The sequence below is a fragment of the Heteronotia binoei genome, chromosome 4 (genome assembly GCF_032191835.1).
Source record: "Heteronotia binoei isolate CCM8104 ecotype False Entrance Well chromosome 4, APGP_CSIRO_Hbin_v1, whole genome shotgun sequence".
NCBI lineage: Eukaryota > Metazoa > Chordata > Lepidosauria > Squamata > Gekkonidae > Heteronotia > Heteronotia binoei.
In genome coordinates this window covers 156520660-156546287 of record NC_083226.1, presented here as the reverse complement: position 1 = coordinate 156546287, position 25628 = coordinate 156520660, and the positions used below count along the sequence as shown (strand labels likewise).

At 42.5% G+C, this 25628-nt stretch overlaps 1 protein-coding gene across 1 annotated transcript in view; it reads right to left on the bottom strand.

Moving 5' to 3' along the window:
- The window catches only part of RANBP3L (RAN binding protein 3 like), a 60734-nt gene extending 36068 nt beyond the window's left edge, over positions 1–24666 (bottom strand). The window contains exons 1-4 of the mRNA XM_060236448.1: positions 24472–24666; positions 3333–3391; positions 2681–2717; positions 804–881 (exon numbers count right to left, since the gene is read on the bottom strand). Coding sequence (XP_060092431.1) covers positions 804–881; positions 2681–2717; positions 3333–3391; positions 24472–24613 — 316 coding nt within the window. The 5' untranslated portion in view covers positions 24614–24666. The remainder of the gene's footprint in view (positions 1–803; positions 882–2680; positions 2718–3332; positions 3392–24471) is intronic.
- Positions 24667–25628: the final 962 nt, after the last annotated feature.

The window sequence follows — 25628 nt, the reverse complement described above, 5'->3', positions numbered from 1 at the left end:
CAGAGCTTAGGACTGCAGTACTGCAGCTAACCACCCTGCGCCACGGAGCTCATAAATGTAATTATACCAGGATGCAAATATAATGATACCAGTTTGCTTGTTCTATGGCAAAACATGTCAGATGTTAACTAAATACTAAAGCATGGTATCTGTTAATCTGCAATTACTACCACATGGAGATGCATCATCCACTTGGGGTTATGCTTAAATTTTTTGACATAAATAAGAATATGTTTATTTTAAAACATTTTAACCTTGCCTCTTACCAGGAACTGGTTGCTTACATTATATTAAAAATATTAAAACCTAATCAAAATAAAACAAATAGTTCGGTGTTTAATTCCTACTGAGTTCAGTGAATGCCCTTTTTTCTAAGAGCCAAACTTTACATTATGGCAGCCAGGGGTGGAATTCTAGCAGGAGTCCTTTGCATATTAGGCCACACCTCCCTGATGTAGCCAATCCTCCAAGAGCTTACAAAAAAGAGCCTTGTAAGCTCTTGGAGGATTGGCTACATCAGGGAGGTGTGGTCTAATATGCAAATGAGCTCCTGCTAGAATTCCACCCCTGATGGCAGCCCACGGTCGCTGACACCATTTTAAAAATTGTTGCTAGGGTCCTCGCTTTGGAGGTACCAAGCATTTTTGTACACCCCTTCCCCCCGTCCATACTTTTCAAGTGCTGAAATAGCATGGGCCCCATAGCCACCATAATGTATAATTTGGCTCTTAGCCACACTTGGGTCAGAAAGAAGTTTATCCTGACACATAGCAGTGCAAAGGAATAAAAGTATGAAGTCATACCTTCGTAAGACGGGGAGCTAGATGTTTGAAAAGAAAATGAGGCAGCTCTTGTCCTTTTTCTGGAACAATCCAAGAAAACTAGAAGGGGGGAAATTACAGCATGTCATAATGCATCGCAATCGATTCATGTCAGCAATACATGCAAATGATGGTAAACAAAATGCTTCAACAGTGAACTAAAAATCCACACAAGCTTTGCTAGCTGTCAGGGCTAATCAAGGAATCCCTCTCCCCCCCCCCAAAAAAAACAGGTTGTCCTGGGATGTCCAGCTTGTACAAAGCTTTAGGCCACTGTTTTAGTGATTGATGGAAATTACTGTAATCTAGATTACTGCAAGACTAGGTGTGGTTACAACCTCATGGCATGGTCAGTCTTGCACCTGTAAAAAGCTTGTATTGGTTTGTCCATTGGAGAGTTCTGGGCAGAGGGGAATTGCTGCTTTTTGGAGGATCTTGTGTTGGTGTAGAAAGGAAACAGACTGGAAAGTTGAGCTACCTTCCTGACAACTAATGTCATACAAAGATGGAATATATTTAATGGCGCTGACAATTCTGTATTAATTAATCCTTAGAATAACAAGAAATGTGGCTTTTGTCTTATTAGTTAATATTACCAGATAGTAATCATGGGTTTAATCTATTATAAATTTGCTTGGATGTATGCCCTGGACTGTTCCATGGAAGGTCAGATGCTGAAGCTGAAGCTCAAATACTTTGGCCACCAAATGAGAAGGGAGCACTCACTGGAGAAAATCCTGATGCTGGGAAAGACAGAAGGCAAAAGAAGAAGGGGACGGCAAAAGATGAGATGGCTGGACAGCGTTACTGATGTAACAAACACGAATTTGAGCAGACTTCAGAGGATGGTGGAAGACAGGAGGGCCTGGAGTGACTTTGTCCATGGGGTCACAAAGAGTCGGAATCGACTGTGCAACTGAACAACAACATGCCCTTTTGACTGTGCCACCAATCAAAGAAGCTCATCTGGTGGACACACAAGAGAGGGCCTTTTCGGTGGCAGCCCCACAATTATGGAACAACTTCCCCAGGGGAGAGTTCCTAGCCCCTTTCGCTTTCAATCTTCAAGAGGCAGTTGAAGACAATTTTATTTAGAATTGCATGATAGGGTTGCCCGGTCTCACCTGGCCAACGATGGGAGGGTAGTGCTGCCAACTACAGGTTGGTAAACTCCTGGAAATCTGGAGGTGGAGCCTGGGAAGAACAGGGAACTCAGTGGGGTACAATGTCCATTCCCCCAAAGCATCCATTTTCTCCTAGAGAGCTGACCTGAAGATGAGCTGTAATTCCAGGGGATCCCCAGATCTACCTGGAAACTGGCATCCCTACATTGATCAATTTAGTTTTTAATTACTGGCAGTCCTAATTGGAGATTTTAAACTATGGTCTTTAGGTGTTTTTATAAGCACTGTTTTATTTATATTGTGAGTTCCGCAAGGTAGAAAGGCAGCTACGTAACGTTTTAAAATAAATCACGTTGCTGTTTTACACATTTTGCTGTACTTTAAAATAAAATAGATAAAATCCTACTATAATAAATATATGACTTCAAAAAAAAAAAGAATGGTGGTACGTTCGTTTGTTCAATTCTAATATGGTCAATGACGAGCACAAATTAGAACAAGTTAACAAAAGCTTGTTTCCAAAGAGAGTCAACACCCCTCTCAGGTTTGTCCAGAGACAAGGGCAGAGAGAAGACTGCATAGGAATCTTTTCTTGCATGGCAATCCTTGATCCAGATGGGTGAGTCCTGTGTGGCTTAGGGGCTCAGGAACGGTATCATAGGTGAATCCACAGCCACTAGATAAAATGGCACTGCAGGCTTTATAAGCAATATGGTATTTTTAAAAGAAGATTACCATTTTCAGTCTTGCATTCATAGTCTTCTGCAGGTCTCTGGACAAAAAGAAGCAATGGTTAGTAAAAGATAGAAAGTTTCTAGAAGGCAGTTGTTTTCAGGGATTCTCTGTTGTTGAATATCACTCACAGATTATGGAACTACAATGGAAAACACCCATATTTCAAGCCACCTCCATTTTCTTAGCAGAACACAAGCTGGGATGTCCCTCTTCTGCAAGTATAATCAAACCATCCCAGTTCTTAAGGTCAGTGGAAACTCTCTCCCATATAGTTTCTCTTTTTATACTGTCTAGATTAGTTAGGGGGAGGGACGGTGGCACAGTGGTAGAGCATCTGCTTAGGAAGCAGAAGGTCCCAGGTTCAATCCCTGGCATCTCCAAAAAAGGGTCCAGGCAAATAGGTGTGAAAAACCTCAGCTTGAGACCCTGGAGAGCCGCTGCCAGTCTGAGAAGACAATACTGACTTTGATGGACCAAAGGTCTAATTCAGTATAAGGCAGCTTCATATGTTCAATAGTCCACCCAAATCTAAACTGAAGAACACTTCCAACAATTTCAGAGGAGATCTTGATTCTTAGTGAAATACATTATAAAACTTAATTTTTAAATTTCTACATATTTGCAGCAGCAAAATGAAATTTCAGTGCAATACCTTGCAAGGTCGGTCTTTCTTCTTGAAAACAAATATGGGCTGTGCAATCAATGATTTGTCTAGGGGAAGAAGAAAACCTGATATTAAAAAGTATGCAACTGCAAATATTTGTTTGGTGTAAATATGGATTTTCCTCCACAATCATTCTTTTTTGGGGGTTGGCATCATTCTGTAATGCAGGAGTGCCATTTTTTTTACCTTCTCGGGAAAAGCTGTCTTTATATTCACATTCTCTGTCTCCCTCGGGAATGATTAATAGGTGTGCATGAATAATTTGCAACAACTATTTATATCCGGAATATATAACTGTACGTTTCCCTGTCATACCTACTCTTCTCTGAGCTTCTGTTGGAGAAAACATGTTCAGTTCCTGGTCCCAGTCAATTAAAAATAATACGCATTACTCAAGGAGCAGGTGTCCTCATTTCTTGAGATCTGTCTGTCTGCCCATCCATGCATGTATGCATCCATCCAGATGAGAGTGTAATGTACACAGTAGAGGGGCCCCATATCTGAAGACCATCTCCTCCTATATGTTCCTGTGCATCAGACTGTCACCTACTGATTATTTTCCCACTCAGGGTGGTCCACCTGGTATTGACCAGTGCCTGTGCCTTTTCCATCATAACCCCTATATAAACATAGACCTATGCTTGATAAATATACCCAGGACTTTTTTTTTGTAGCAGGAACTTGTTTGCATATTAGGCCACGCACCCCTGATGTAGCCAATCCTCCAAAAGCTTACAGTAGGTCCTGCAAGAGGATCCCTGTAAGCTCTTGGAGGATTGGCTACATCAGGGTGTGTGTGGCCTAATATGCAAACAAGTTCCTGCTACAAAAAAAGCCCTGGTGGTATTCACTGGTACTGAGTACTGGTACCTTTTGCGGGGGGGGGGGGCTTTCCTAAATCCTGAGAGAATAATTGGTGAAAATTGGTGCAATTTTATATATGAATATCAACAAAAAGCACTTGTTAAAAGAACACATAACACACTACTGTGTTTTCTAATAGGGTTGCCAGCTCCAGATTTGAGGGTTGCCAGCTCCAGATTTGAGATCTGTGGGGTTGGGGTTTGGGGAGGGGAAGGATCTCAGAGGGGCATAATGCCACCCTCCAAAGCAGCCATCTTATTCTGGGGGAACTGATCTATCTGGCCTGAAGATCAGTTGTAATTCTAGGAGCTCTCCAGGCCCAACCTGGAGGTTGGCAACTACACATTTTAAGCTTTTCATTTCTCTGTGACTTGCCTTTATATGCTTGTTAGGAAAATGACCCCTTTTTCTGGCCCGAAGATATTGGGTTCAGTTCAATTACTTTTTTCCAACTGCTTGCAGAGGAATGCATTTTGTTTTGAAAAAAGGAAGAAGATTCCTTCCATCAGAGCAATTGAGAAAGACATTGTACTAGCAGCATTACAGTATGACTACCATTTCAAGGTTTTATTGTTGATTATCAGGAATGGAGACTTTACGAATGATGCATTGTGCAGTTGCCTCTAGGAAACAATCTTCAAAACACAATAGGGATTATTTATTTTCCTCTTGTCCTAATGCAGACACAGTCCCTTTCTTTTGCTTACAAATAAAGAGAAAGGTTTAGTTGTTTCCTTGCAACCTCCTACAAAGCTTTCAGCTGAAGGAATCACATAGTTAAAATGCAACAGAGGCCAGTCAAATATATTCTAGATAGTCTTTATACAAATCACTGTTTATATATTTAACTCTATCTAAAGAGCAGAAAAAACAACCATTTCTCATGAGTCTTTAAAATTATAGGCCAGTGAAACTGCACAGAGGTAGAAATGTATTTGCTGGGATGGTTACTGATCATTCAACCACATGTTTTAAAACTGGAGGTCAAGTTGAATATATCCCACAAAGGTGTAAATTGTAAAGCTGTCCCACAAGACTTGTCTAATTTATATGAGGCATCCCTCAAAAGCAACACATAAAAATATTCATGGATTCACCACACATTCAACTAAGAAACTGTAGAGAGCAGAATATTGAACTTGGCTTAGCTAGCAGACCTGTTTATGTTAGAACATTCTGAATGGCATAATCAGTTCCTAAATAATGACTGGACACTTCACATGTTTTTAAATATTCATAATATATAATGTCATGTTATGTTTAATCTCTCACTCTCTCTCTCTCTCTCTGGAGGACCATGTGTACATATTTGCCAGAGCACTTGAAAAAAATAATCGGCAATTAAATATTTGCATTACAGATGTGAGGGCTTTTTTTGTAACAGGAACTCTTTTGCATATTAGGCCACACCCCGTGATGTAGCCAGTCCTCCTGGAGCTTACAGTGGGCCCTGTACTAAGCACCCTGTAAGGTCTTGGAGGACTGGCTACAGGGGTGTGTAACCTAATATGCAGAGGAGTTTCTGCTACAAAAAAGCCCTGACAGATCTGCTAAGCTATCAGAGATCGTTTCAGTTCTCAGGAATGTGATATTAATAGCAGAGCTATATGAAGAAAGATGCCTGTGATTCGTGAATGAACTCCTTTGCCCGGTTTCAGCTCCTGGTGAGAGCCCTCTGCCTTCCACTTTCCAGCTGCTATCAGTGGAGCCATCAAAGGGAGGGCAGAAACCAGCCATTCTTTGTATCTAGAACCAGCTCAGCTAGGTATTCTAGTTGTACTTGGCCCTGTTTTGGCTGGAAATAGGACAAAAATATCAATGTACTTGACATGGCCAAGTCTGTAGATACTTAAATCCAAAGACTAAAGCCATGGACAGACAAGACTACAAACCTGAAAAATGGCCCAAGTTTGAAGAAGAGAGTTAGGCAACAAATGTGTAATTTCCACAAGGTCACCCACTGAGTTTCAATAAGAGAAGAGATATCTGAACATGGGTCTCTCAGATCTTAGCCTGAAACCCTAACCATTGCACCACACTGGCTTTTGTAGGGTGGCTGCTAGATGACCCTGGAGGTTCCTTCCAACTCTATTCTATGAGTTGTGCCATCACTCTCAACTGTATAACTGCAAGTGACATCACTGCATCCTGGGATGCATAGAGTTTTGGATTATGGGACATATTAAAAAGCATAGAGTTTTAGTGAACCCTAGAGCATCCCCCAATGTGGTGACTTCACTTCCGGTTATAGCCTGCCTGTTTCCCCACTACCACCCTAGTGAATGGCAAGGGGCTACGAGGGCTGACAGCCAACCTGACATATTTAGCTACAGGATTTTCCTTTCCTACAGGTAGCTCATTTTGCTACAGAATTCTCCTACTAGTAGATGATTCACTGCTTTAGAGTAGCCAATGCATCTACTAGAGGGTCGCCAAGTCACTCCTGGCAACCAGCGAGGGATGGGAGAGGGGACTTATCAGGAGAAAGAGAAAAGCCCAGGCCATGATGCTGGTGTCACACAGGAAGTGATGTCATCATGCCAGTGACTTCCAGGTGACAGGCTTCTTCTATATAGTTTGTGCCCAAATACCAGAGTGTCACCTAGAAGTCACTGGCATGATGATGTCAGTTCCTATGCAATGTCAGCAATGTGGCCTAGGCCTTCATCTTTCTCCTGGGAAATCGCCCTGCCAGCCAGCTGATTGGAGGATGAGGGGCAGGCCAAATGTCTGCTGAGCAATAAGGTTCCCTTCTCTTCTCCCCTCTAGTAATAAAATACCTACTGAGACTGGGGGGGGCGGGGGCAATGGAAATAAGGAACTTCACCCATTAACCCCCCATCAACACAGATATAAATACACATACTGCCAGATCTTGACGTAATTAACTGAATCCACTGAGATTTTGCACCCCATGCCTTAGAGATCCACAGTAGATTGTAGGTCCTCCCTTGTGCAACCTTATGCTTAAACTTTTTGAACTTGTGTGGTATCACTAGTTTAATATTCTTAATAGCAAGAACATTTATAAGACTCAGACATTCCCATACCCAGACCACAGTCCATCCCCTCTACCTTATCTAAAAATGAAACCTTTGGTTTTTTTAGTGGCCATAAACAGTTTATGATATTTATAGAAAACCAGTCCTAATGCAATTCAAACTCAGCAGAGGGCAGCAGCATCCTTCTAGTTTACCTCAGTCTTATCCCCCCCACCCCTTTTTACACTTGTGACTTTATAGTTTTAGAGATGCCACCCCTCAGAAACCCCTTTATTTGCTTATGTACAAGATTTCTACCCAACACTGCCAATGTAACTTATACCTCTGTTCAAACAATAGAATAAGAAACCCAAAGAAGCATAAAAATTAATAAGAATATCATTGAGATCATTAAAAGCAGCCATGAAAAAGAAGCAGAGATGACACATGAAAGAGTCAACATGCCACCTTGAAAGCCAGCAGAGGGAAATATTTCAATTTAAAACCAGCAAGAAAAAGTCCTCAGTAAGAAATAATACAGGGAAATGGCTTAACAAGTGCATGGGGAAATAAAAATGTTATTCTTGATACCCAAAAGCCAAGAGAGCTGTGCCTCCCACCCCCCAAAAATGAATACAGATTTAACATCCTTCTCTACATAGGGTTGCCAACTGACCTGGTGAAAAAAATGTTCCTTTTCCAGATGCTTAAACTACATGGCACAGAAATAAATATATCACCTAGTATTTGCCACAAGTCAGACTGATATTAAAGGGACTCATTTAAAAGTTGGCAGCCCTGTTTCCTAGGGATTTTTAATGGAGGGCGTAGACATTTCATTTCCTTCCTCCTGTTTCCTTTCCTAAGGCTGACATTCAAATACCTGACCCACCCATCTTGTGGAAAACCTCAATACCTTTTAAAAGCCTTATCGACTCTGAAAATTTTGCAGACTTCAAAACATATTGCATTTAAGCAAGAAGAAGTCAAAAAGAAAGGATGTGAGAAACATATCACCATTCATTGCTGTCAGCTATTATGACTGACTGTTTACTGAAGCAGGAATACCACTGGAAGCTGGCGAGAGTCACCAATATCCTATGCCAGAACTAGGAGGTGGGAGGGGAAAATGTTGCAATAGAGGAGGCTCCGATATGGGAGGAACTGAGGGAAATCTTTCTGAGCAGTTGTATAACTGACTGGCAGTCAAATCAGAGACTGGGATACAGGGCATATTAAAAACAGTAAACGGCCTTATTCTATTCTTGGAATAAAAAAATAATAAAAAGCTATATTTTTGTTAATGGGAAAATTCCAGTGCTTTCTTTTAAAGGGTACTAAAACTGAGTAGAAAAGACCTAGATTTTTAATGGAGGACGCAGTCTAGATTTTTAAAAGATACAAAGGGGTAGACATTATAATTTTCCTGAAGAATTACATGTCTCTTCTTGGAAATAAAGCAATTAGAGCCTTGTCAGCTATGATTGGGTCTGAGGCACAGTGGTGTAGGCATTATGGCTCAAGCTAAAACTCACCCTGTGGCTTTCAGACAGTGGCTTTCTGTCCGCCAAAGCTACTTCACTGGGTTATTTGAGAGGACAGACGGGATAATGGGAGAACCCTGAGTTCCTCGGAATAACTCTTCTCATAAGATTTGGAGGGTAGAATGGAAGTGTACATGGGAAACAAGATCACAGTGGCTGCCTAACCATCGATGTCTGTTCCTGCCATTTTCACTCCATGGAGGTAATGGAATGGATGGGAACAGGATTTAGGCTGGATTTGCAGAAGCAGAGCAAAAGGAAAAGCTTAAACATTCCCTCCTCTAGTCTCACTTTCTGGATCTTCAAAGAAGCCCTGTGGAGTGGGCCATTAATTTAGAAATTAAAAGCCAGTCATGTAAATTCTTGATCACTGATGCCCCTTGTTCTGTATAATGTATACAACTGCACATGACAAGACATTTTAAAGGGAACAAAAAGCTGACTAAACTCTCTATAACAGGCAGCTCCTAAATAATTTTACCTCAGCAGTGGTTCCATTTCAGATGGATGCAACGGTTAACGTAACCTTTCTAAGCATTTTCTAAAATTTGTGGAAATTCAGTACAGGTTTGTCCTGTAAGGCCCTAGCAATTGTCAATGGCTGTACAGTTATAACATTACATAAAAACAGTTCAGACCTGACTACCTTGGCCAGCCCTTCGTGGGGGAGGGGCGGAAATCTCTATTTTGTAAAATGACTATCTGTACTGTTGTAGTGAAAAGCAATGAAATAATCACTGCATTGCTGTTAGATCACTTCACCTATAGCAGCAGTTGTAAACTGAGGTAGACTTCCTTCAGCATATATTTTTACAAGGTGAGAATGTGGAATTTTCTTTCACACCCCACCCCACCCAACTTAAAGCATATTGTTGCAATTTGGGGAAAAGGGAATTCTATATATGTATATATTTAGGTGTGACATGTCACAGGAAACAACAAGCAGACAGCAGCCTTGTTGGTCAGTTTCAAGAAATGTGTAGTTTTTGTTCAGGTGTCTATGGACAGAGTAGTGCTTGTTCCGGAAAACATGGTCCCACATTCACATTGGCCAAAACAATAGAAACATTCCCCACTACCACCAACAACGCTGCTGAGTCTTCCAGGAAAAACATTCCTATTTTGCCTTCAGCATTTGGAGTCCTGGTAAGTGGAAATCTATTAAATCTTCCTGAGGGGTATTTTCAGGGGAGAAATCAAAGAATAGATGGAGGCTTAAGCACTCCCACCTTCTCAGCCTCTCTTGTCCATGGTTTTCATGCCTGCTTTAGCTGGGAACCCTGTGTTTCCTCTCAAACATCCACAGTATTGGAACTTCAAAATGTATTGCGAGTGAAGGATACTCTCTAATCACAATGCCTTAGGCTTCTCTCTGAGACAAAACACTGGACATGACATGGGAAATCTGTGACTGAAACGCCATCCTTTTGGGGTTCATTGTAATTTTTGTCAGTGGACTTCAGATTTGACCAGAATTTCAGTGATGGGCAAAGAGGTACTCAGCTTTTTACTGTTGTGCCTTTCCTTAGTCTCAATCATTCTCCCACCAAGATCATTACCCTATAAACAGGGGCAGAGCTTTTTTTTTTTTTTTTTTTTGTAGCAGGAACTTCTTTTCATATTAGGCCACACACCCCTGATGTAACCAATCCTCCTAGAGTTTACAGTAGGCCCTGTACTAAGAGCCCTGTAAGCTCTTGGAGGATTGGCTACATCAGAGGTGTGTGGCCTAATATGCAAAGGGTTCCTGCTACAAAAAAAGCCCTGAAAGGGGGAAATATAAACTCTAAAGATCTGCACCTATCTTTTTGTACACATTGGGGGAAACCAGCTAATAACTGTGTTATGGAACTATTTAGATTTGGCAAATGCATCCAGGGAAAGGGTGACTCCGTTCTAAAGTTTAAAAAGTTAATAATTGGGAGATGGAGATCTACTGTACTGACCCTCAAGTGCATACTTCATGCACGGATATCATAGCTTGGTGATGCTCTCTTTAAGATTCTTCTGCTAGAAGTGTGAGAGGTTGACCTATGGAAGTAGGGATTGTGCTGATTGGGTTTTGTACCTGTTTTGCAATTTTTAAAATATAGATCAGTCATATTGCACTGATTAGATAGATAAGCAGACAGACAGACGCACAAACACACACGCACTACTTGTTACCCACCCTGAGCCCATTTGTGGGGAGGGCGGTTTAGAAATTGAAGATAAAAAATAAAATAATAAATTAAGTCTAGATGGAACTTTCATTCCAGAAAGAGAAAATCACATTCATATGAAGGGGAATTTGATGAAAAGAGCCTACAGTTATGTAGTAAAAGACAAGGTAATGGTACATTGCAACCAGAAATCTTGTACCTCTAATGATGCTAGCTTATTTGGGACAGAATTGCCAAGAATGGGGGAAAACATGGAGTTGGATCCAACCTGCGTTTCCACTGGTGGAAAACAGAGGATGAGAACCTCTTTGGTCACCTGAAGCGGTTATGCAAGGAAAATGGGCCTGCACTGACAAAAGATGTGTGGGAATTGAGGGATGCTGAGTGAAATAGCTGTCTGGATCCAACCCGTAGCCTGCAGGGGTTAACAAACAGTCCAAATAGCTCAGGAACACAGTCCCTTAAAAAGGCAGCCCAGATTAAATTCCTGTTTGAAGCCTCTGAGGACACGCCGTGAATGGAAGCTGAGGCAAAGGATGGGATCAGATGAAGCAGGCCCTCCTCCTCTGTGGCGGGACACATGCTGTGACAGGCTGCTTTAGCAATAACTGGATAAGACCGGGTTGTTCCAGTCCAGAGCAGCTTCACCACTGAATGGAAGAGGCTGCTGGAAGAGACACTGCAGAAGCCTGCCAACTGGGCTGCTTCTGGCTGTTGGAACTGAAATAATCCACCCTCCAGTGCCAAGGGAAGACGATGCAACAAATCTATTTGCCCTCATAAAAATGGCCTGCAGACTAGGACTCTGTTCCTCCCCTTCCTTTCTGCCAGTCCCAAAAAGTTCTGAGGCTGTGGTATTAGGAAAATAAAACAAGCCCATCCTTTTCAGCAGTCTTTACGTTTTAAGGTTGTATTCTAGGGTTGCCAATCCCCAGGTGTCCCCACTTCAGGGTCGTCAGAAAGCGGGGGGAGGGGAGGGAAATGTCTGCTGGGAACTCTGTTATTCCCTATGGAGATTTATTCCCATAGAAAATCATGGAGAATTGATCTGGGACTCTGGGGGGGCTGTTGTTTGAGGTAGAGGCACCAAATTTTCAGTACAGCATCTAGTGCCTCTCCCCAAAATATCCCCCAAGTTTCAAAAAGATTGGCGTAGGGGGTCCAATTCTATGAGCCCCAAAAGAAGGTGCCCCTATCCTTCATTATTTCCTATGGAAGGAAGGAATTGAAAAAGTGTGCCGTCCCTTTAAATGTGATGGCCAGAACTCTCTTTGGAGTTCAATGATGCTTGTCACAGCCTTGATCTTGGCTCCACCCCTAATGTCTTCTAGCTCCACCCCCAAAGTCTCCTGGCTCCACCCCCAAAGTCCCCAGATATTTCTTAAATTGGACTTGGCAACCCTAGTGTATTCCAACCCAACTGTTTTCCCTTAAAAGGAATGGCCTGAGGAAATTCCCTCAGAGTGGAACTCTCTGCCTGTTTAGAAATGCCCCTTGGCTGATTTATTTTAAACAGCTGGCTAAAATATTTTTATTTGCGTTTGAAAGGCTGAGCCAAGTAGTATTTTGAACATGGTAGTCTTGGGGTTTGGCGGTTCTGTTATGTTCATTTTATTTTCTGATTTATTAAGTGTGAGTTGTTATGAAGCACTTCTTCACTGCCAAAAGAGATGGATGGATGGATGGATGGATGGATGGATGGATGGATGGATGGATGGATGGATGGATGGATGGAATGATCAGAGAAAAGACAGGTGATGCCCCAAAAAGACATTACAGTACTCTTTCACCTGCTTTCTAGATAGAAAGTTGTCTTTTTCTGTATGAAAAACTGGTATGCCATGATAGGGTTGCCAGCCTCCTGGTGGAGCTTGGGGATCTTCTGGAACCAGAAGTGATTTTCAAATATCTGTTCCCCTGGAGAAAATAGCAGTTTTTGGAGGGCAGGGCTGTATGGTATACTATAGATTTTAGGTGAAACCAATCCCTAAACTCCCCTTTTCAAGGCATCACCCTCAGATCTCCAGGAATTTCCCAGGCTGGAGTTGGTAACTCTATCTGAGAAAGTAGCAGGTCTTGCTTAGCTAATATTTATCCTAGGCCTAAGTGCCCCCAAAAAGCTCCTGTTTTCAAATGTCATCTGGGGAACCAAGATTCCTAAGGCAACAGTGACCAGTAGCCACTAAAAAAATCCTCCTATTCTGTATTCAGCTTAGGGTTGCCAAGTCCAATTCAAGAAATATCTGGGGACTTTGGGGATGGAGCCAGGAGACTTTGAGGGTGGAGCTAGGAGACATTGGGGTGGAGCCAAGATCAAGGCTGTTACAAGCATAATTGAATTCCAAAGGGAGTTTGTTTATTTATTTATTTTATGATTTATATCCCGCCCTTCCCAGCCATCACATTTAAAGGGACGGCACACTTTTTCAATTCTTTCCTTCCATAGGAAATAATGAAGGATAGGGGCACCTTCTTTTGGGGCTCATAGAATTGGACCCCCTACTCCAATCTTTTTGAAACTTAGAGGGTATTTTGGGGAGAGGCACTAGATGCTGTACTGAAAATCTGGTGCCTCTACCCCAAAAAACAGCCCCCCCAGAGGCCCCCCCCCAGAGTCCAGCAAACCTGAATTTGAGCCACTGTGTGACAAAGAATTAAGCCTTCAGGTGGGGCCTGGAGATCTCTTGCTTTTGCAACTGATCTCCAGCTGACAGAGATCAGCTCCCCTTGGGAAAATGTCTGCTTTGGAAGGTGGATTCTGTGACATTGTACCATGCTGAGTGAGGCCCCTCCCCTCCCCAAACCCCAATCTCTCCCAGATCTACCCCCAAAGTCTTCAGGTATTTCCCAACTCAGACCTGGCAACCTTAATATTGGACTGGATGGGCCATCAGCCTAATCCAACATGGCTTCTCTTATTTTTAAAGCAGTTGTTTGCAACCCTACAACCTCTTGAATTATTTACAAATTTACACAGAAGCTTGACATATAAGAAGGCTAGCAAAAGACCTCTCAACCTTGATTCAAGTCAGACTTTCTCTCAGTTTCACAATTTCAACAACAGATGTGTATATTAACAAAACAAACACCAGCACATGAATATGCACCTTTCTGCACCCCCCCCCCAACAAACAAGTGCCATATATACTTTTTTCATTTCAATTTTTATTTGATGTATTTTTTAAAATCACAAAATAGATGGAAAAAAAGTTTTTGACACAGGGCTACCAGCCAATTAGCACTATTCACAGCTGACTATATATAGTGTGAGGGTACTTCCAAATCAACTGCATTGCTTCCAAAATGTACATCCATATATGCATTCACTTGGAAGTAAATCACACTGATTTCAGTAGAGCTAAGGCCATATGTTAAGTATCACTTCCTTAGGGCAAAACAAGCACTTTGCTTTTCCTCAGTCTTTTCATGCTGATGTAGGGTCTTCAGAAAAGAACAGAGTATCAGATTGCCTGCTGTCTAGGGTTACCATATTTCAAAAACCAAAGAAGAGGACCTATTTCTGTATCTGACTACTTTAAACAAATGATCACTATAACAAATCTTATTTTAAATACCACTACTATTTAAACTGTGATAATTGCTACTAACAAGGAATATTCCAAATCTTCCAACCCCCAAAAGAGGACATTTTCACCAGTTTTTTTTTAAAAACAGCCTCCAAAAGACAGACACACACAAAAATGTTCTCTGAAAAAGCAAGGCATCTGGTAACCATATTATTGTCAGTTCTTTGACATTCTTTTCAGCTCAGTTTTCACCAGCAAATGTTAAGAATTCAACATGCTTGAATATTCGGTAGAGTAGTATGCTATGCAGAGTTCTGTGTGATAGTTTTTCTAATTAACTCTAATGAGGAATGGCAGTAAATTAGATTAAATTTTCAGTTTTAACATGCAATCTTTTCTGAATATTCCCATATATAAATTAAAGCAGGTGTCTCTTTAATCTCATTCAGTTTGTAGAGAAGCCTTCAGAAGCCTTTGTTTTTCGCTACGTTTAACAGTTCTCCAGAGCCCACAATGCAATCAATACTGGAAGTTTGTGCAATGAGATATGTTTAGCTTGTTCTTCTAACACTTACATTGCTGCCAAGAATCACTAAAGCCTTAGAGCTAAATGCAGGATTTGCCTAAACCTGTAGAAAGACAATGGGCTTTATTTTAGAAATGGTAATTAAAGTATTACTGTGTAAATTAATATCACTTCTCGGCCAAGAGTGACTATGTTTTGGGTTACATCATGTATACTAAAGAAGAAGAAAATATTGGATTTATATCCCGCCCTATATTCTGAATCTCTGAGCAGTCACAATCTCCTCTACCTCCCCCTCCCCACAACAGGCACCCTGTGAGGTAGGTGGGGCTGAGAGAGCTTTTTACAGCAGCTGCCCTTTCAAGGACAACTCCTGTGAAAGCTATGGCTGAACCAAGGCCATTCCAGCAGGTGCAAGTGGAGGAGTGGGGAATCAAACTCGGTTCTCCCAGATAAGAGTCTGCACACTTAACCGCTACACCAAAGGGTGATCTAGCTTGACAAACTAAACATTTTTTGGGGGAAAGGGGTGGGTGGGCAGAATTTTATTAAAATAATGTACCTGGCCAGTGAAGCAAAGTGGACTGACATCCAAAAACAAATTACATTTATTGTGTCCTGAACACTGTTTGTGCTTTAGAATTAATGTGATGCTTGAAATGGAGGGTTGCCAGGTGAGGACAGGAGAGTCCAACCCCCAAAGCATCCATTTTCTCAAGGAAAACTGATCTCTGTAGTCTGGGAATCAGTTTTAATTTCATGAAATCCCCTGGCCTCACCTGGAGGTTGCAAGCAGGAAAAACACCGTTCTAAACTAACAAAGATATCACAATTTTATATCAATTTTATCTAGGGTTGCCAATCCCCAGGTGGGGGGCAGGGGATCCCCCGGTTTGGAGGCCCTCCCCCCCGCTTCAGGGTCATCAGAAAGCGGGGGGAGGGGAGGGAAATGTCTGCTGGGAACTCTGTTATTCCCTATGGAGATTTATTCCCATAGAAAATCATGGAGAATTGATCCGTGGGTATCTGGGGCTCTGGGGGGGCTGTTTTGGGGGGTAGAGGCACCAAATTTTCAGTATAGCATCTACTGCCTCTCCCCAAAATACCCCCCAAGTTTCAAAAAGATTGGACTAGGGGGTCCAATTCTATGAGCCCCAAAAGAAGGTGCCCCTATCCTTCATTATTTCCTATGGAAGGAAGACATTTAAAAAGGTGTGCGGTCCCTTTAAATGTGATGTCCTGAACTCCCTTGGAGTTCAATTATGCTTGTCACAGCCTTGTTCCTGGCTCCACCCCTAATGTCTCCTGGCTTCACCCCCAAAGTCCCCAGATATTTCTTAAATTGGTCTTGGCAACCCTCGGGGGGGGGGGGAGTCTGCTGAGTACTTCATTATTCTCTATGTGGAGATCGATTCTCATAGGGTATAATGGGGAATTGATCTGGCAGTTTCGGGGGCTCTGGGGGCGCTGTTTTTTGAGGTAGAGGCACCAAATTTTCAGTATAGTATCTAGTGACTCTCCCCAAAGTATCCCCCAAGTTTCAAAACGATTGGACCATGGGGTCCAATTCTATGAGCCCCAAAAGAAGGTGCCCCTATCCTTCATTATTTCCTATGGAAGGAAGACATTTTAAAAGGTGTGCGGTCCCTTTAAATGTGATGTCCTGAACTCCCTTGGAGTTCAATTATGCTTGTCACAGCCTTGTTCCTGGCTCCGCCCCGATGTCTCCTGGCTCCACCCCCAAAGTCCCCAGATATTTCTTGAATTGGACTTGGCAACCCTAATTTTATCAAATATTTAAATGTGATAATCAACACACAATTCATATAACATAGCTTACACCGGGTAAGACATGTTTCCAATACAACTGAACACACAAGAAACCTTGACAGAAAAATATTTCCACTAAAGTTCAAAGTGCAAAGAAGGGCTTGTATATTGATACAGTTTTGTTGATGAGTGTTAAGAGTTCATGACATAGTTCTTTTCTCACAGAAGACTCCACCAAAACTGCCTCTGACGGAGTCTAATATCGGCTGATGTTTTGCCGTGCCGTTTCAAAATCTCTTTGTCAAAGAGGGGGTGTCTGAAGTTCTTCCAAACCAACATGAAAATATACAGAAGCTCATACAAGCACAAACCAAAACTTTCACATGGTGTATCATGTTTTTTACTCTCACCTGGAGGTTGGCAACCCTAATTCTAAGCTCAAGGGGCTTTGGTTGAAGTAGTTTTGTATCAATCACACTGCACGACTTCTTCAAGGAAAGGCGATCTCCTCCGAGCCAAACTACATGATATGTTTTTTTTAACAAGTCAGCTTGCTTTCCCTGCAGCTACACAAGAAGGGAATGACATTTTTAAAGCCCAAGGGAGCCCCGTTGGCTCAGGACAGTAGCAAGGGGGGAGGGGGGGGTTCTGCCTCTACCCCGATATTTCCCTTAGATTAAGTGGTCCCAGTGGGGAGTTATTTGCATATCTTCGGAGCTTCATGTGGTTTATTCTGAGCATATTTACTCAGGAATCATGACCCGACTCATTAAAAATATATATTGTGTACTTTGGCCTTCGGTCCTTGAGTGGTCCCCCCACCTTTTTATTTTTTCCAATAGCAGTTCAGCCTTGCATGGATTGAGCATCAGTATATTGGTCCTCATGCAGTCTCATAAGTCTAGAAAAAGTTGCAGCATTATGTCATTGGCTTCCAGCAAGACACAAATTCAGGTGAGGCAAACAATTCTTCCATCAAAAAACCCCCTTCCCAAATGTGCCCAAAATTAACACACATCAAAGTGACCTAGACTAATTCAAAGCCCTTTGGCTGCCCCTTTTCTGCTGTTTAGCGCTTCCAGCTTTGTACCAGGTTAAAATTTACAAGGGTGGAAATAAACTTCAAAACATCAGATTTAATTATATACGGTGCCATCTTAAGCAGAGGTTCAACCCACTAAGTCAATTGAAGTGTAAATGGCCTCTGAAGGGCACAGTTGATCGATGGTACATGATAGTAAACTTACCGCCAAAATACAGTAGAGGAACTGAAAGATGTTTTAGCTCTGCCTCTTCCAAATATTGAAATAAATATTAAGTTAATTTTTAGATTTATATCCTGCCCTTTCCACAAGCGGGCTCAGGGCAGCTTACAACAGAATTCAATACAATTACAAATAAATATAAAACATCATAAAAACATACAGCTTAAAAGTCTGATGGCCATTTCCACCACAATTTTGATGAACATAGATACACACTTACATTAAGTATTCTTATGATAGTAACTTTCTGTGTAACATTTCAAATCTTTTACACTTTTACAATCTTTTGTCACTTCTTTGCCCCAAACATCTTGTGGGCATTCAATGAAATTGCTGACCAATTGGGTTAGAACGGATAAAAGGAAGTACTTCTTCACCCAAAGGGTGATTAACATGTGGAATTCACTGCCACAGGAGGTGGTGGCAGCTACAAGCATAGCCAGTTTGAAGAGGGGATTGGATAAACATATGGAGCAGAGGTCCGTCAGTGGCTATAAGCCATGGCGTATTGTTGGAACTCTCTGTCTGAGGCAGTGATGCTCTGTATTCTTGGTGCTTTGGGGGGGGGGCACAGTGGAAGGGTTTCTAGCCCCACTGGTGGACCTCCTAATGGCACTTGGGTTTTGTTTTTGTTTTTTTGTGGCCGCTGTGTGACACAGAGTGTTGGACTGGATGAACCATTGGCCTGATCCAACAGGCTTCTCTTATGTTCTTATGTTATGTTCTTATTTACATAAGTGAAGTACACATTTGAGAACGACTGATGGAGCTCATGAGTACACAGCCCATTATACTGTGCAATGACAAATCACATTTCTACACATACACATCTGTTGTCACCAGTATTGAACTGAATGTGGAAACCCCAAGTCGCACAGAGCTCTAAATCTATCTAGTACATTTTATTCTCCTCTTCCTCCAAGTAGCACAAATGATTCTCCCCTCCTCATTTTTAAAAAAATCTTCACAGCAATCCTGTGACGTAAATTAGCTGAGGGAGAGTAACTTACCCAAGGTTGCCAACCTCCAGGTAGTCCCTGGAGATCCTCACGAATTACAATTGATCTCCAGATGAAGAGAAATCCATTCCCCTGGAGAAAATGGCTGCTTTGGAGAAAGTGGAGCTTACTCCATTCCTGTCACCAAATCCTGCCCTCCCCAAAATCTCCAGGAATTTCCCAACCTAGAGTTGGCAACTGTATATAGCAAGCTTCAGGGCAGAATGGGATTTTGAACTTAGGCCTCTACTACCTGCCTCTGTATGGCTGCAATACTAGGGACACTTCCCAGGGAAAGGCCCGTTGAATAACATGGAACTTGCTTCTGAGTAGAAACATAGAATCATGGAGTTGGAAGGGACCCCCTTCACATATTCACAAATATCTCCCCCTAAGTGCACAGGATCAGTAGACTGGTTTATGATTGAAACCTATGAGCACTACAGCTCCCAAGGGAACACTCAAGATGCAGATCAGGGCCAGAACAGATAAGCCCAGTTTCTTGCTTTCCAGATACACTTCATTCCAGTTTCATCCCCTTTGTTTATGTTCATGGGATTTACTGATTTCATTGTGATAACTGAGGGGCTCCAGTCCATTTCAGTGTTGGCCTCCTGTTCAGTTCTAAAATCTATCTCTATTAGATTCTTTTCATATAGCAGGGGAGGGAAATGGCTCAGGCAAACATACACCACACCAGTTATATGAACAATTAAAAAAGCCATATTCAAAAGAGTCAACAACGAAAGCAAAACATCCTACCACAGAAGAGGCCAATGATCCTTAGGTACTGAATGCCAAAATGTGAGTCTTCACATGGGGCACAGTTCTAAAGACTTTGGATAAAGTGGGGCTTATGCCTAGGACAGGTCAGCAATGAAAACAATCATTGGCACTCCTCTGGAAAGCTGTTCCAGAGAACATGGATTACTACAGAGCAGGGGTGGCCAAACTTGCTTAACTTGTTTGAGAGCTGCAAAACGGAAAGAAGGGAGGAAGGGAGGGAGGGAGGAAGGAAGGAAGGAAGGAAGGAAGGAAGGAAGGAAGGAAGGAAGGAAGGAAGGAAGGAAGGAAGGAAGGAAGGAAGGGAGGGAGGGAGGGAGGGAGGGAGGAAGGAAGGGAGGGAGGGGAGAAGGGAGGGAGGGACAGAGGGAGGGAGGGACGAGGAAGATGGAGGGGAGGTAGTGGAGAAGGAAGGAAGGAGAGGTGGAAAGAAAGCAACTTTAAGAAAGCCAGCTGACTTGATTTGGAGAAGTTATTTAAAGAGAGAAATGCCTGTGAGGGCTTCGAGAGCCACACAGTATTTGTGAAAGAGCCACAAGTGGCTCCTGAGCCTCAGTTTGGCCACCCTTGCTATGGGGGATACCTGCAAACACGCTGAGACCAATCTCATCACCCTGAAAGAAGGCAGTGTCTGAAGGAAAGGCTGAGAGGTTGCCATGTACATTGAAACTGGAAGAGAGGGTCTTTCAATGATCCTTCATTTCGCCCCTGCCTCTGTCTACTGACTCCGGGTCTGTAGTCAGTTGCCTGCCTTCCAGGAGTACCAGCAAACTTGTAGGAGTACAAGCAAACCTGTAGTTTCTACCTTCAGAGCAAACAAACAAACTAGGGTTGCCAGTTCCCAGTTGGGGGACAGGGGATCCCCTGGTTTGGAAGCGCCACTTCAGGGTTAACAGAAAGCAGGGTGCAGGGAGGAAATGTTCACTGAGCACTCCATCATACCCTATGGAGACTTGTCCTCATTTAGGATGTGATGGAGAATTGATCTGTGGGTATCTGGGGCTCTGGGGGGGCTGTCTTTGAGGAAGAGGCACCAAATTTTCAGCATAGCATCTGGTGCCTCCCCTCAAAACACCCTCCAAGTTTCCAAAAGATTGGACCTGGGGGTTCAATTCTATGAGCCTCCAAAGAAGGTGCCCCTATCCTTCATTATTTCCAATGGAAGGAAGGCATTTAAAAGGAATGCAGTCCCTTTAAATGTGATGGCCAGAATTCCTTGGAGTGCAATTGTTCTTGTCACAACCTTGCTCCTGCCTCCACCCCCAAAGTCTCCTGGCTTCACCCCCAAAGTCCCCAAATATTTCCTAAATCAGACTAGGCAACCCTAAGACAAACGCAACACAAAACAAAAAGCTGTGTATATAAGAATGTGCAGCCCCCAGGTCCCAGAACGGAATAGTTAACAAACTGGATCACATTGGTTATATAACCAAGAATGAATGGTTTCCCCAAGTCATTGTGGTAGAGTTCACTACTGTTGAAGGAAAGCAAAAATGCTGTACAAAGAGTACCTATGGAAACGGATCTCTTTGGTGGGAGCACCTGCTAATTCCTCTAGTTGGAATACATCCCTGTCAGTGAGAAAATCTCACGACCCACTTTCCTTCCCAGGCCTTGTACAAAAAGTAACAGTAGGCAGCAGAACAGTCAGTTCCAAAGAAATTTCTATTATTTAGAAATTCAAGATTTTATTTCCACCTACCCACTCCCCCCCCCCCAGTAGCTCTTTTCTGATTTAGTGAAAATGAAATAAAACTTTGCCAGGAACCAAGAAAAACCTTGTTTGAAAAATAAGAACAGAGTCAATGGGAAAGCAGGGCACAAAAGCGCAAAGCTTCTTTAATCTAAACATTTTATTAGCATTTCAGGGAACACCAATAGTCCAAGTCTTTTCCTTCTTCTCCACCTTTTTTTTGGGGGGGGGAGCGTAAAACAAAAAATCTTTAGACAGAAAAATTACCAGAATTAGCATAACTGAAAAATCACGTAATTTATAGAAAAACCAAAGATGCACAGAGGACAGTGCAATGTTCTGGTTCAAGGAGGTTCGTCTCCAGAAGCCACTCAACCATGCAGTTGGATTGGATGAGTGCAGTCTTTTAAATACCTTCCCTCAGAGCTTTTTTTGAGCAGTTCCGGCTAGCTTGGTGTCAGGGATGTGTGGCCTAATATGCAAATGAGTTCTTGCTTAACTTTTTCTACAAAGAAGCCTTGTGTGAAACAATGGGGTGTGACCTAATATGCAAATGAGTTCCTGCTGGGCTTTTTCTACAAAAAAGCCCTGCCCATCCTGAAATAATTCCATTGTAGAAAATGACACCATCTTAAATGCTACTGGTTCATAAAAATTAGCGATGATCCGATACTTGTGCTCTGCTTTTCTCACCACTGCTACCCAAAGTGGCTTACAACACTGTCTTCTCTTCCTCCACTTTATCCTCACAACAAGTACCCTGTGAGATACTTTAGGCTGAGAGTCTCAGGATCTCCCAGTAAGCTTCCATGATAGAGTAAGGATTCAAAGCTGATTCTCCAAGATCCTAGGTTTGCACCCTGATCACTATGCCAAACTGATTCTCAAAAGCTGGGGGAAAATCTTTTGGCTTGATCAGGCATTATAAACTTTAGTGCCCTGACCTGGGTAGCCCAGGATAGTCCAGTCTCATCAGAGCTCAGAAGCTCAGCAGGGTTGGCTCTGCCTAGTGTTTGGATGAGAGACCACCAAGGAATACCAGGGGTGCAGCAGAGAGGCAGGGAATGGCAAACTACCTCTGAATGTCTCTTGCCTGGAAAACCCTAGGGGGCTGCCATAAACTAGTTGTGAGTTGATGGCAACAATATATAAAATAAATAAATGTTAGTTGAAATATAAAAAAGAGCCCTGTGGCACAAACTAGGAAGTTGCAGTACTGCAGTCCAAGCTCTGCTCACGACCTGAGTTCAATCCTAGTGGAAGCCGGATTCAGGTAGCGGCTCAAGGTTGACTCAGCCTTCTATCCTTCTGAGGTCGGTAAAATGAGTAACCAGCTTGCTGGGAGGAAAGTGTAGATGACTGGGGAAGGCAATGGCAAACCACCCCATAAAAAGTCTGCTGTGAAAACATCGTGATGCGACGTCATCCCAGTCGGAAATGACTGGTGCTTGCACAGGGGACTACCTTTACCTTTTTTTAGTTGATATATAAACATTATATATTAATGTGTTATGGCATCTTTTATATTTTTAATCATTTGTTCTTAGGATTTTTGCCTTTTTTTATGCTAGTGGTACATTCCCTAGCAGTGGAAAGGCAAAAAATACATTCCATAAATAAGTGTATAAACCAATGAGCAATCTCAAAGTTGGGATTTTTCAAAGATATGCAAAGTATCAGTTGAGCCAAAACTGAGATTTTTAAAGTTTCATTGATAAGTATGAGTTTAAATTACTCCTGTTACTTTTGATTAGATCTAATAAAGTTTGTTTGGATATAGAGAAGGGAAAGAATTATACTCAAAGCAGTGTATTGAATCATGAAAATTCATTATTACACCATTTATGTTTTCTTTCTGCAAAACTGAGAGCCTGCCCTTCCTCTTGAGCTTCCCCCACCCCTTTTTACAGGAAAATGGGGGTAGGGGAGAATAATTAAGGACAGGCCTGGCTGAATCCTTTGCAATTGCTGTGCTGAAGATCTGAACATGGCCAGAAGCAAAATGCTACATGAACAGGTCTGACCTCTGGATAAGAACAGCGAAAGAAGCTGAGAATTCCCTTTACAAATCAAAATGTAGAGTTATAGATTATCAGTGCTTAGACAGATCTGCATGGCCCAGGCTAGCTCAATCTCATCAGATCTCTGAAGCTAAGCAGGGTCTGCCCTGGTTAGTATTTGGATGACCACTGAGGAAGTCCACGCTTGCTACACACACAATGTAAAACCACCTCTAAACGTCTAGTTCCAAGAAAGCCCTATTGGGTTGTAGGGTTGCCAATCCTCAGCTGGGGGCACGGGATCCCTGGGTTTGAAGACTCCCCCCCTCCCTGCTTCAGGGTCATCAGAAAGCAGGGGTGGAGGGAGATCTCTGCTGGGCACTTAATTATTCCCTATGGAGAATCGATCTGTGTGTATCTGGGGTTTTGGGAGGCTGTCTTTGAGGTAAATGCACCAAATTTGCAGCATAACATCCAGTGTCTCTCCTTAAAATACCCTCCAAGTTTCAAAAAGATTGGACGAGGGGGTCCAATTCTATGGGCCCCAAAAGAAGGTGCCCCTATCCTTCATTATTTCCAATGGAGTGAAGGCATTTAAAAGGTGTGCGGTCCCTTTAAAATGTGATGGCCAGAACTCCCTTTGGAGTTCAGTTATGCTTGTCACAACCTTGCTCCTGGCTCCACCTCCAAAATCTCCTGGCTCCACCTCCAGATATTTCTTGAATTGGACCTGGCAACCCTACTGGGTTGCCATAAGTTAACTGACATGTCCACATTTTCCACTACCAGTTATCAATAGTTGCTACCTGGTTAATGTTGCTACTAGCTCCAGTGACAGATAGACTCTACTCATCATGCCATTGATGGAATTATTTTGGAGCTGCTGGAATTGTTCCTATTACAATCTAATTCTTATCACTGTTGCTCTAAAGCAATTGCACTGGGAGAGCATAAGCCTTGACTTCTCCCCAAAACATTTAGAAACACAATGTTTTTTAAAAAAAAATCACTCACCATCATAATATTCTTCATCTTGCTTTCTGTTTTCCAAGCTGTGGAACAAGTACACATTTGTCCTAGGGTTGCAGCTGGCTCGGTTCATGGCCCATGTGTCACTGCAGTCTTTTCTTTTGGTGAAATGAGGTCTTCCCTTCATTGGATGCAGGGAGCTGGCTGTTGAGTAATAATTGCGAGTTGCACACAAAACCTCTTTTCCTACATTTGCAGGAACTGGCTAATTTTCTCACACCCACAGATCGGGGAGTAATTCTATATGTGCCACAAAGCTATTGCCTCTCTCCTCTGAAAACTTTAGCCCAACAGCAATAGCCACTACGGTGTCCCAAACAGCTGTTCAAATGCAGCTTCCCCCCCTTCTGTTTGCAGCGATGCCGATCTTTAGCAGAAACCCAAAGCTTGCAAGTGTAACTCCACACAATAACCGGGGTTAGAAACAAAACTTGTCCAAGGATCAAAAAGCCACTGTCCTGCCAAACATTGTAGCCGAAAAGGAAAGCAAGACATTCATGAAGCAAGCTCTGCTCTTGCTGTTTCTGACAGCTAAGGCTGGTGTACTTAAGAGAGGCAGGGCTTTGGGAGGAGATATGCAAAGCCACATCAATTTACATAAAAAGGGGACGGCTGATGGGAAATGCTCGGCTTGGTGTGCAGAAAGCCCAGCAAAGGGAGCCATGGGAGAAGTTGTGCTGTTTTCCCAGATGTGTTGGAAGAAAACTCTTAATTGCAGAGATGCTTCCGCCAATCCCACTACTAAGATAATATTGGTTAGCAAACTAACAAATAAGCATTTAATTAAAGCTAGTCATGTACTTCTGAAAGAGGTGCAATCCTAAAACCGTTCAGTTAGTGCAGGGCACAAGAAGCATGGAGATTCACAATAGTACAGAGTGGCTTTTTCCCCTCTATCAAAGAGAGAGATGTACAGATTAAAAAAACAGATTGAAACCAAGGTTGTTTCCTTACTGGTGAGCTTTACGGTCCTCATCATGTTCCAGATCCAGGGTTTCTCAATTCGTACTTGCAACAGATTTTACATGGCACAATGTAATGTGCTATTAGCCATTTTTTTCCTTTCCCATTAGGTGCACACTACCATCCCCCTCTTCCTTTGTTGTTATCTGTCCTCCGTTATGAATCGCCACTCATCATCT